The sequence below is a fragment of the Phyllostomus discolor genome, chromosome 8 (assembly GCF_004126475.2).
Source record: "Phyllostomus discolor isolate MPI-MPIP mPhyDis1 chromosome 8, mPhyDis1.pri.v3, whole genome shotgun sequence".
Classification (NCBI taxonomy): Eukaryota; Metazoa; Chordata; class Mammalia; order Chiroptera; family Phyllostomidae; genus Phyllostomus; species Phyllostomus discolor.
In genome coordinates, this window is record NC_040910.2 from 81,474,716 (window position 1) to 81,487,180 (window position 12,465).

A 12,465-nucleotide genomic window follows, 5' to 3' on the forward strand; every position below is an offset into this window, starting at 1 on the left:
TTCCTCTCTTTTTTCTTTTTGGAAATAATTTATTCTGCCAGACAAATGATCAGTTGAATTTTATACGTATTTTACTCTTCATGGTAAAAGTTTTGTCAGTTTCTTATTAAACCTAGTTTATCCCTCTTCTTTTCCTACTAGTTCTGCCTAGTGTGTACTCAGTAAATACTGCTGACTGTTAGCTTTCCTGCTTTTATTCTTCTATTATTCTTCGTAAATTGGTATCTTTCATGTCTGAATATGCACGCTATATTCTGTTTTATTTGGAATATATTGAGTCACTTCTGACACTACACTTCCCCTTTCTTCTCCTCTGCAAAGAGGCACTACCTTATATAACTTGGTACTGAATTTCATCTTATTGGATCATTACCGTATCATAGATGAGATATTTCTTCAGAAGTTTTATAGTTAACATTGAAAAAGTGTAGGCAATAAAGTAGAACAGGAAGACCACAGTGCAAAGAGTTCCTTGCTTTGTGTTTTTGATTGGTGGGAAGAAAAGGTGATGCAGAAAGAAAATAGGCTCGGAGTCATATCTATGTTCACTTTTTGGTCTAGTGATTTGTTAGATGTGCTATCTTAGGCAGTTGACTTAATGTTGTGGCCCGTCTTTCTGTCTGTGGAATGTGGAGAATGCAGGTGAAAGGCCTGCCCAGAGCACTTCAGTCACTCAGTAAACGGCAGCTTCTGTAGACCTTAATCACCTTTTTAATTCACAAAATCAGAAGCTACTTGTTTATCTGCATTTCCTACTTCTAAAAATGGCCTGAAAATTAATGCGTAACTAGTATTTTTAAAATTAGGAACAAGCTAAACAAGGAATTAAACATCATGACTTTCATTATACATTGATATTATGATATTTGTTTCTCATTATGTTTTTCTTTTTACAGATGCATGATATTTCAGAATCGGAATTTCTTACAGAGGCTGAGATCATTTGTGATGTTGTGTGCTTGGTATATGATGTCAGTAACCCCAAATCCTTTGAATACTGTGCCAGGATTTTTAAGGTTTGTTTCTCTTTTGGTCTGTAACTGAGTTTAACTTTATATGGAGTTTAATGGAATTGTAATGTGGTGTTGTCTAACCAAGGAAATCATTCATGAAGCTTTTTGAAAACACATACATCTGTGTCCTTTCTAAACGTTCTCATTTCATTCTGAGGCGGTAAGGTGCTAGACATTTGTGTTTTTAAAAACATTTTCTCCACACATGACTCATGTGCATTCCTGGTTATGAAGCTCTGTATTCATGGAAGCTCTTCTTGGCTGTTAGCAATGCACATGGATTATATGTTGCCATTTACCTCAAGCATAATTATAAAGCAAGAGGAGAAACAAGAGGCTTGAAAAGTTACTAGTCACTTTGAGATAATCAATAAGAATTAATCAAAAAACAAACAAACAAACAAACAAAAAAAGAATTAATCAGAGTAAAAAACTATATGTTCCGCTTAACAATAACCCACAACCTTCAGACCAACTAAAGCAAAAAACTATGTGTTCAAAGGAATTTATTCTAGCATTGTTTTTAGTAGCAAAAAACTAGAAGTAATTCAAATGTCTAAGAATAGAAGGGTGCTTTACCAAATTAAGATAAAATAATCCACCCTGGCCAGGTAGTTCAGTTAGTTATAGTGTCGTCCTGATACACCAAGGTTATGGGCTCGATCTCCAGTCAGGGCACATACAAGAAGCAACCGATGTATGCATAAATAAGTGAACAAATTGTTGTTTTCCTCTACCTCCCTCTCCTTCTTCCTCCCTCTTTCTTTCTAAAATCAATCAATCAATTTTAAAAAATGATAAAATAATCCAGTGGACTATTAAGCAACCATTAAAAATAATGATTTTGAATTCTAAAAACATGGTAGATTCAGTATTATACATTTTGAAATGTTTATATCCAGCATGACTGTAACTACATAAACATAGTATATAAATGCTTGTGCTTAATGACTAAAGGTAGTACAAAGACATTATGCTCTGCCCTGGCTGGTGTGGCTCAGTGGATTGAGTGCTGGCTTATGAACCAAAAGGTCACTGATTCAATTTCCAGTCAGGTCACAGTCTGGGTAGTGATCCAGATCCCCAGTAGAGGGCACACAAGAGGCAACCACTGATGTTTCGCTCCCTTCCTTTTTCCCTCCCTACCCTTCTCTCTAGAAATAAATAAAATCTTAAAAAAAAAAAGTAGTATGTTTTAGGGTAGAGGAATTGACATGCATTTTTTTTAGGTGGATTTCTTTTTATTTCAAAATACTGTATCTTTTTAAGAAAATTTTTTTTTAATTTTATTGAATCTGAAGAGCATTACAGGTTTACATTGTTACTGGCATTAGAAAAGTGGCCCCGGTCTTATGAGACTGACCTGGACCACTGCCAATCTTTGCCTCTTAGTTCACTTGCTCTTTGAAATTATTGACACTTTTCCTATCCAGAGAAAAGTTTTAGTACACATTTAATTAAACTGAGTGATTTTTGAACTTGTCATCAGATTTTGATTTCATTTTTTATTCCATAGCAACACTTTATGGACAGCAGAATACCTTGCTTAATCATAGCTGCAAAGTCAGACCTGCATGAAGTTAAACAAGAATATAGTATTTCACCTACTGATTTCTGCAGGAAACACAAAATGCCTCCACCACAAGCCTTCACTTGCAATACTGCTGATGCACCCAGTAAAGATATCTTTGTTAAACTGACAACAATGGCCATGTACCCGTAAGTACTTGCTCCATCACCATTTTTATGTTGCATGGTTCATAACAACATTGCATGCCATTATTAGCCATGAGGGTGGAATCTTTCTTTGTCACATAGAAGTTGTTCAGCAACAGAAAGAGACTTTGTAATGAGAAGGTACAAATTTGAGTAAATGCAAGTTTGGTTTGGGTGCCATAATATTATATAAACAGTACTTCTAACAGCATTTGTGTATTTTTGAGCAGGCTGTAACTATATTAATAGGATAGTACAATAAAACTCAGCCCCTCACCCAGCAGTGAAAAAAAAACAGTAGTCTTACTGTAATAAAATGGGGTTGGCACATGTTGCTTTATGCTTATAAGGCATTTCCATGTGAAAAAGTTCATTTTTATACTTTCATGTCAATTAATTGACCTTAAGTGTGTGAAAGATTCTAAAATCTTTTATTTAAATTATGGGTATGTTTGAGTTCAGGACATAATGCCTTTTTTAAGTGCTGTGAAAGGTAGTTGGAATTGGAATTTCTCTATATGAATGTTTCCCATTGTGTTGTGCCGCAAGTGTCGTGTACATTTATTGTATATCTGCACATGCATGTGCACAAGCACATACCTGTGGCCACCGCCATGGCTGGCTGGCTGCCTTAGGACTGCATGGCTGCCAGTGGCCTTCTCCTCCAGTGCTGTGTGTAAATTCTGTTTTGTAACAAGATAGTTTTTCAGGCAGTGCGTTTCTCAGGACTTTATAGTTCATTCTATTTATGATTATGTTATTCTCTAAATTATTTTTCTTATGGAAGCTACAGTATGAAATAGAGTAATCCTACAGTGCTATAGACTGAGGTTTTTCAGAAAGTTGTTAATTTGTTACAGATTTTTTGGGTCAAAGTTAAATCTACTGCTGTTTCATTGACTAATTAGTACTTTTAAAAATGCAGTAAACCCTTGAAATTCTATTTATGTTGGAAGACAAGCCATTTCTATTACTATAAGATACACACAACCTTATTTATTATGTGTTTCACCTTTGCTTTAAAACTCTCATGTATGTTATCTACAGAGAGGATCATTACAGAGACAGACTCTCCCGAGGCACGGGCAGCACTGATAGAATAGAGAATTTGAGAAAAATCTGGGTCTTTCTAAAAACTGCTTTGTAAGTTACTTTTTCCTTACGGCTTCAGTGGGATTTTGTTGATATTTTCTTATAGATGAACAAATCTCCTTTCTTGCCATAATTTAGTAATTAGTCAGAAACGCACTGCTTGGTCAGGCTTACTGCCTAACTGTATATTATGGTGTCTTTTTTTACTGTATAAATGCACTATTTTAATCTTGTAAACAACTGCAACTGTGTTTTTAGATCTGCATCTTGAAAACATTTTACTGCAATATGTGTATGTGTGTGTGTGTATGTGTGTGTATATATGATAAATGTACATACTTGGATACTTGTCCATATGGCTAATCCCAAACTCCTTCTCATGAAGCATCTCCCTGTTGCTAAGCATACTTTGCATCCCTCCTCTTGGTGGGTGGAGCCTGTATATGTTGAAGAGTCAGATTCAATTTATAAAATAACAGATGGATTCCAGTATGACAGCTGGCAGTGACTTAGTAGCAGTTATATGTTCATCATCACAAGTAAAGTTTTAAAAAGGAATGTCTTGAGCCTGTAAGAGTTTTTTAATAAATTAATTCTTGTTTTTTTTATGTTGGGAACTAGGCATTATTGGGATGCTGTTAATCTCCACAACCATGCCACCTTGCGCTGTGGTCTCACCAGATCTTACAAGCTAAGCCAGTCAGAATGGGCCAGTCCTTTGACTGAGAAGCCTCTAAAAAATGTTCAGGTGTTACAGGAAGTGATGGCATTGATTCATCAGGTGGCGCTCTTCTGAGGGGGTTCTGCGCCAGTGCCTCTTCAGGGGTGGTGTGGTGGCTTTGTACGTCTGCGTGGCTCTGACCACTGAACAGTCATTGGAGACCCCCTGCTTCGGTTGCTAGGGCGGAGGTGAAGTGGGTTGCCCCTCGTGCCTGTACCAACTAGTGCAACTCCACTCAACCAGAAAGGAGTCAGAAAGCTTCCCTAAATTTCATACCTAATACCAATTGGATCCATTGTTGATTTTTACATTCTCACCCAGAGTTTCATGCTATCATCCTTAGCTACTGTGTTTTAGTAGCAGATGAAATTAACCCTATACTTTGTTCAAGATGAAGCCCTTTGATTTCCTTTGGGAACCAGAGTGCTTGATAATTGAAAACAGTGTTGTTCATATCTCATCAGGGTTGAATATACCCATCTTTTGGCTTTTTTGTGTATTTGTCACTCTTCTCCTTCCTGGTTTTCAGGCATGTGTGTATGCTGAGGGAGGAGGAGGAGGGGATGGTTATTTAAATGTTAGCAAACTTGTCCATTTGGTGGGTGGTATGGCTTACTCAGTTTTTCTTTTTATTAATTTAGATGAGGGTGCCATCTATTGCTGTGCATATTTATTCCACTGTAACTCTTGGAATAATAATTCTAGCCCCCCTTGTCTTTAGATTTCCTATAGGGAGGGAGGTGGGAGCTATGGCTATTGACTGTATTTTTGATATATGTGGAATTCTGCACAACTTTAGCATGCCCCACACTATCCTTTTCCTTAGTGTTGCTTATGCCTAAGCCTTTTTTTTTAAGTTGGCACACCCTGACTTGTGCCGTATTTGTAAGTAAGAACTCAACTCCTGTCCTTCTGTGTGTTTTCACAGCCATGCCCGGTTACGCTGTATGTGCACCTGCAACAGGTGTACATTTTGCATCTGTCAGAACTTCCTCAACTCAGACTTGCTGCAATCTGTAAAGAACAAAATCTTCACTGCAGTTCTTAACAGGTTCTTAACTTTATTTACTGGGTACCAGGCATTCTGTTAAAATACAAAAGGAAACAGTGGATAACTGTTTATTATATAGATACTCACCGCAAACACAACGAGCTGACTGATGCCCAGCTACCTTCCACTAGAATTCTCACTGTGGTGGCGTGTTCAGAATTGGAATCATTCTTAATGATGCCTTCAAATTAATAGATATGTTTAGGGGACTGAGAGTTTAGGTGTTCTTTTTTCATTAAGGGAATAAAGTATCTTTTGTATTAGAGGATAATATGTATAAGATTAAAATCTTTTGGCTGAGAGTTGTAGAAATAGATTAGGACATTCATAGTGAGGAAAAGACATGTTGATCCCAAATGTTATACTGTATTTAGCTTACACTCAAATAATACCACTTACTAAAACCATACTAATGTGAACAATATCTTGGGTTTGAAAAAATTACCTATCGTAAGAACCTGGAATATTTACCTGAAAGAGCTTGGTTTCTGGAAATGAGGATAATAACCAACTTGAAGGATTCAAAGGAATATGGAAAAGAAAAAAGATCTATAGTACTAGTTTTTGAGATCTTTATAATTGAGTCCAAAATATGACATATGCCTAGAAAGTAATATACTTTGATAAAAGAAAGAAAAAAATAGGATATATACATTCCCTCAAAGCAATGAACTTGGGAGGTTATATTCTTATTTTGGTAATGCTACATTAGTTCAAATTGATTTTACATTTTGGGGGCAATCAAGAGCCTGTATAATATTAATTTTCTCTCTGATGTCAAATTTTTTATGTATCTAAGGATGAATTAGGATTCTGAAATCATTCCAATGTCATTGTCATCTGGGCTTAATATGGTAGGCGTGGCTATGACACAGCAAGACTGTATCTTATGTGAGCCAGAAACTGACTAGGAAAGCTTTCTGAACGAGTTTTGATGAGGTTTCGAGCACTAGCAACTCTGGAATGAGAATGCAGCCATCTCAGGCGACTGCTTTGAAGGGATTACCACCCTCATTTGGTGGTAAAGTTCTGCCTCTATCCTTTGAATGGCACCTCATAAAGCAGTAATACAGATTTTCCCACGACAACTGTGAAAAACTGCAGGCTAGTTCAAACCAAACAACGTTCAGGAGCTCTGATTTGGGAGTGGTAGAGTTGGAAGAGATTCTAAAATCCTTCTGGCCTAACTTCCTATTAAAATGCCTTCCTGAGAGACTGCTGTTTATCTGCTGATGGCTTTCCTCATTGGAGAGGGTTTTTGCTTTTGCTTTTTTTTTTTTTTTTTAACTAAAATGATTTCCCTATAACTTTCTTTCCTTTAGTTTTAGTTCTGCCCTTTAGAACAACATACGACTATTCTACTCCCTCTTCAACATAGCAATCCTTCAGACATTTGAAGACGGCCATCATGCCTCCCCTAATTTTCTCTTCTCCAGGTAGAACATCCCCATTTCTTTCAGCCTTTTCTTAAATTCGATGTTTTAGTGACTTCATCACTCCTGGTTGTCCTCATCTCAAAGCCCCTTAGGGTTTGTTTTTGTTTTTTTTTTTTTTTAATTTATTTATTTTTAGAGAGAGGGAAGGGAGGGAGAAAGGGAGAGAAACATTGATGTTTGAGAGAAACACCCATCAGCTGCCTTTTGCAGTCCCCCCAGCCAGGGACCTGGCTCGCAACCCAGGCATGTGCCCTGACTGGGAATCAAACCAGTGACCTTTCTGTTTGCAGGCCAGTTGGTGCTCAATCCACTGAGCCACACCAGCCAGGGCAGAGCTTAAGGTTTTTAGAGTACCTCTTGAAAGGTGACACTGTGAATGGAGATTAGTGCTCCAGGTGTGATCTGACTTGTGTTCCACAGTTAGGACAGCACCTATCTACTGCATGACTTAATGTTTTAGCAGTCCCTGCTCACTGTTGATGCACATTAATCTTGGAGTTAATTGAAACCAGATATTTTCCAATTGAAGTGCTGTTAAGACAGTGTCTCCTCCTCTCTAAGTATATATCTGCCATTTTTAGTTGACTCTTTGAATCTAATTGCAGATACATATGTATCTCTATTAAATGTCATTCTTTTTGATCCATTTGTTCTAACTCAGTCATTTCAAACATTATTTTTATCATTTGTCCCATTATATATCTCTCTCAGCATTGTGTTACTTGAAGATTTGGTAGATCTTTTTTATGTTTCTAGTAGTTGATTAAAATACACTGTTGAATTCCCAGAGATTGGAGAGAGAGAGCACGCGCTGAAGCAAGCAGCCCAGTAGCACTCCACTGGAGAGCTCTTCCCAGTGGTAAAGGTTCACAGTTCTGGGGAAAGATTACTCTGACACTTCAAAATATTTTATTATCCAGTCCATATTTTGTCTTCTGAAAGATTTCATGGAGGGCTTTTAAAAAAAAATAATTATATAATTTCTACCACATTCCTTCTATTTACCAGCAAAGTAATTTTATCTAAATAGGAAGTGACTCTTTGGAGTCTTATTCTTGGTGAACCCACCTTGGCACCTAGTAATTGCTGATCACAAACCATCTATTTTATTTATTCTAGAAACTCTTGATTGTCCAGAATTGCAGGTTGATTTATTGTCAGCATCTTAATGACAGTTTTATTCTTAGATCGGTTTAATCAGCTTCCAAGTGAAATAGGCTGGGTATGCATGACTGAATGAGCTTGCTCGTAGTACATTGCTCTGTACAGTGATCCTTGAAGAGAAATCAGTACATTTTGTTGTATGTATTTATAAACTAGAAGAAATTTAATGGTCATGTTGAGATACATCACTGACATCTGGTTGGTAGTCAGGCATGGAAGGAATGAAAAGGATGAGGAAGGAGACCAGTGTACCTTTCAAAGAACTCCTTCCTGACCCCTGTAGCATTTCAGTAATTGATTATAGAAGTACAGTAGAAATTTAAAGTTGTATACCGAAGTTTCTTCTAGTTACAAAAGGATGTAGGTAAGGCTGGTGAGGGTGGAGGCCCAAATTAATGCCTGTAGGATCTGGATGAATAATTCGAATGAATGAAGATGGCCAAGTTCACGAAATAAGAGGGGTGGGGACTGTGATGGCCCTGTCTAAAAGAGGGCCCACAACTCAGCTCGGCCCATCTGTTTTTTTTTTCTTTAAACTTTAATTACATTTTCAGTTGTCTTGGTCCCATGCCATCACCAGGTCTTCTGATTCTGTGAGACTAGAAATCAGGATTTGTATGTGAAATTTCCTGATATTTAAATAATAGCAATCAAATGTTAAAAGTACTACTCAGAGCAAACAAAACATGTTTATAGGCCACCAGTTCGCAACCTCAGTCTTAAGCTACAGCTCAGAGTTGTGAAACGGAGACACACAGACACAGAAGTGCACCTAAGGGATGAGAACCTCTCCCACCCACCCCTCCTCTTCCGTTTTACTCCTTGCTCGTGAAAATCTGAAAAAGTTACAGGGTGATGAGGTGAGAATGGAATCACCTTATCCTAGTATTTCTCAGGTCTTGGTAACCTTCGGTGGTTGGTCACCATTGGCTTACCATGCTAAATATATATTAATGTTACAGAAACGGAAAGGATTGATTGCGTACAAGTCATTTAAGAAGTTTTCACTCTGATTCAGTAAGGAGGATTCTCTCTCAACACTATGTCTTAAGTCTGTGGTCTTTTGAAATCTACCATGCCTAATATTTGATCTAGAACTGTAAAGAGCAGTTTTAAAAATTATATTGAAGCTGAAAGTTTCATCAAATGTCTGCAAAGAAATCGATAGACAGATATTGATACGTACCTGCTGGTCTCGAATTAGTGCATTGTTCCAGTGCACACGTGAAAATGCCGCTAGCTGGACCAGGAATTCCTTCCAGAGATAATGCATGTCCCAGGACAGTTTTCCCTGAATCACACACCCCACCTTGATTTACTGATGTAAATACCTAAGTACCTGCTTTGGATAGGATCTGCGTTGAGCTGGGGCAAAGTTTGAGGATGAAGAGATAATGGACTTATTTTTAAGTATCTTTCTAGATATTATGTTGTTAATTTTTTTTTCTTTAAACTTTAATTATATTTTCAGTGATCTTGATCCAGGCTGAAAAAGGAAGTACTTATAACCTGACGACGAGAGGATTTAAGCCTGTGAATTTACACTTAGGCAATTTTAATAAATTCATTTCTGAAGTCATCCATTTTTTCCCTAGCTATGGTGTCTTTGACCAGAAAAGATTGTCTTTTTTTTTTTTTTAGTTTATATACTGGCAATACAGATTTTAAGCAGAAAGTAGTAATATTTTTTTCCAGTTTAACTGAATGTATATTGATTTCAAAACATGAGAGAAGGTGTACACTCCCTCTTGGGAGTAGCTGGTGCCATTCCCTTTCCATTCTCCCCGCACTTCTTTCTCCACAAGCAGGCTCTCCTAAAGCAGTGGGCAGCTGGCAGCTTGTCTCAGACTAATCCCCCGAACCTGTCCCCAAAGCCCCCTTTCCTCTGACTCCCCAGTGAGCTCAGGCAGCCCAGCTTAGGCTCTCCTGTTGCTTCTTCTATGCTGATCCCTTCCTTGTTTCACTGTCCCCAGCTTTAATAGATGTTTCCTCACCTGGACATCTGGGTTGTGACATCTTTCCAACGGCAAGTCAAGAACCCACACACTGGCCTTAGCTGGCCTTAGGCAGACCCACTTAGGGCCAGACCCCTGTCTGGTAACAACAACAAAAAAAAAAAGAAAGAAAAGGAAGAAAAAAATATGAAAGAAGCATTAAACTATGTATCTGACATGTAACTTTGGTAATTATGGCCTCCCCCTCCAGATCTGGATAGGTTTATGTTTTTCTTTAGAATAACTTACAAATACCTGGAATTATTTGAATTTAAATACATGTGGAAGATGATTAACATGGTCAGATGATTTTAATGTTTGGCAATGCCTTCATTTCAAATAGGATAAATCATGTTCCTGGGAAAATATCTTTTGATTATATTTTTTTCTTAAGATACTCTTAAGTTATCTTTTTGATGTGAAAGCGTTAAAATGGTTAGGCGTGAGCTTGATTGTTGGTTTGAACTACCCAGGATTTCAGTTTATTAAGTATTTGTTATTCTGACTTCAGAAACTCTCCTATTTTTCATGAAGATGTTATTATACTGTAGTGTGCTGTGAACTTTAATTTGTCCCTTCCTTCCCTTCCTTTAGGTGTTCATTCTCATTTGTTTGTCTCTGCCCCTTAGTCATTTTTTTATCTCCTTTCAGTCCCTTTATCAGCTAGTTTTCTGTGTATAATCCACTCCTCCTAACCTATAAATCAATCAGAATTGTTTATTTTAAAGTTTATTATTTTGGTGTGAATTTCTTTGATGTTTATTTTGGTTTTAGGATTTCTTTTATTCAATTTTATTATTTGCATTAGCCTTATACATTATTTGTTCATGTTACTCCTTTAGTTTGGTAACCGCGTTTTACTTCCGAAACCAAGGGCATAGTTCACACTGACTGTTAGCAGAGCCCCAGCGGTGCCATGGACAGTCGTCACACCCATTGCATTTTTCACCCTGGTTTTAGTGTGTTTTTTAAGTTGAATGTCTGTGACATTGAAGCCATTTGTTATTGACTTACTTAATTTGCCCATATTGCTTTAATAATCACCTAAGCTCTTTTACACAATTTAAAATCATGTTACTTAATAGAATAGCCCCCACCTTTTTTTTGAAGAAGAAAGGGTTTTACTGTTGTCATACCAAAATAAACAAAATCATGTTACTTAATAGAAGAGCCCTCACCTTTTTTTTTTTTTTTGAAGAAAGGATTTTACTGTTGTCATACCAAAATAAACTATCTCTTCGTAGGATTGCTTTATGAAAAGGGTAGGTTCCTACAGATCTTAATGTTACAGAGATTCTGTTTGGAATGTGAGAATTCTTGGGATATTATGTTACAGTGAAATACTGTATGCAAGGAAGTCTGTCCTGTGTTGTTTTGTATGGAACTTCTGTATTCCTTCTTTGAATTTGGGTACATAGTCACAAGTTTAAAATTATATGAGAAATTATGTTACAGGTTTTCATTAAATAAGCTGCTGCTGCTGCTTATAATTTAAAATATTTTTGCCATTTGGTTAATATATTAAAGGTCACAGAAGGTGGAGTTGGCTTACTCTGATCTTTAAGTATCAGTAGTTATCATATAGACGTTGTGTTTCCCATGGCATATTTCCCGTGTACCTATGGTCATCCAAACTTTTATTCTTCTAATGCTTGCTAAAGCATTTTTTTTGACATTGATGCACACCTGTGTCCTTTTCCAAGGTATGTTATTATTCAGGCATGCTCAGTTAACAGCTTTCTTACGATTTTTGTGTTGTAATTCATCTTTCTTGGATACTATATTTTGATTTCTTAACCTGTTTTGAGAAATATCTTAATAGAATATTCATGCCTACTAGTTCAATTAGGAAAATTGTCATTATTAAAATTATTATTAGCAGTAAAGACATTTTTATTGGAAATTTCAACAAATTACCTTGCCAGGCAGAAGCATTGAGAGGAATAAAAGCAGAGAGATTTAAAGTTGTTTTTTTTTTAAAGTGAGTTATTGCCCTGGTCAGGTGGCTCAGCTGGTTGGAGCATGGTCCCACACATCTAAAGGCTGTGGGCTTGATGTCCAGTCAGGGCACATACCTACGTTGCAGGTTCGACCCCTGGTCAGGGCTTGTACAGGAGGCAGCCAGTCGATGTTTTTCTCTACCCCTGCACCCCTGTCTCTCTCCCTTACTCTCGTTATCTCCCTCTCCCCCTTCCTCTCTCTCTAAAATCAATAAAAACATATCCTTGGGTGAGGATTTTTTTAAGGGAATTATTAAAAGTATAAAACTACAGTTTGG

The 12,465-nt window shown here is 37.1% G+C and overlaps 1 protein-coding gene across 7 annotated transcripts in view; it reads left to right on the forward strand.

Moving 5' to 3' along the window:
- The window catches only part of RHOT1 (ras homolog family member T1), a 60,759-nt gene that overhangs the window by 42,148 nt on the left and 6,146 nt on the right, over positions 1-12,465 (forward strand). For 2 of the 7 annotated variants that reach the window (XM_036033397.1, XM_028519594.2), the window contains exons 17-20: positions 897-1,016; positions 2,530-2,732; positions 3,777-3,872; positions 5,471-5,593. In XM_036033397.1, the coding sequence (XP_035889290.1) occupies positions 897-1,016; positions 2,530-2,732; positions 3,777-3,872; positions 5,471-5,593 (542 nt within the window). Of the gene's footprint in view, positions 1-896; positions 1,017-2,529; positions 2,733-3,776; positions 3,873-5,470; positions 5,594-6,915; positions 7,030-12,465 lie in introns of all 7 variants that reach the window. The other 5 variants (XM_028519595.1, XM_036033398.1, XR_004904825.1 and 2 more) reach the window with 4 other exon arrangements.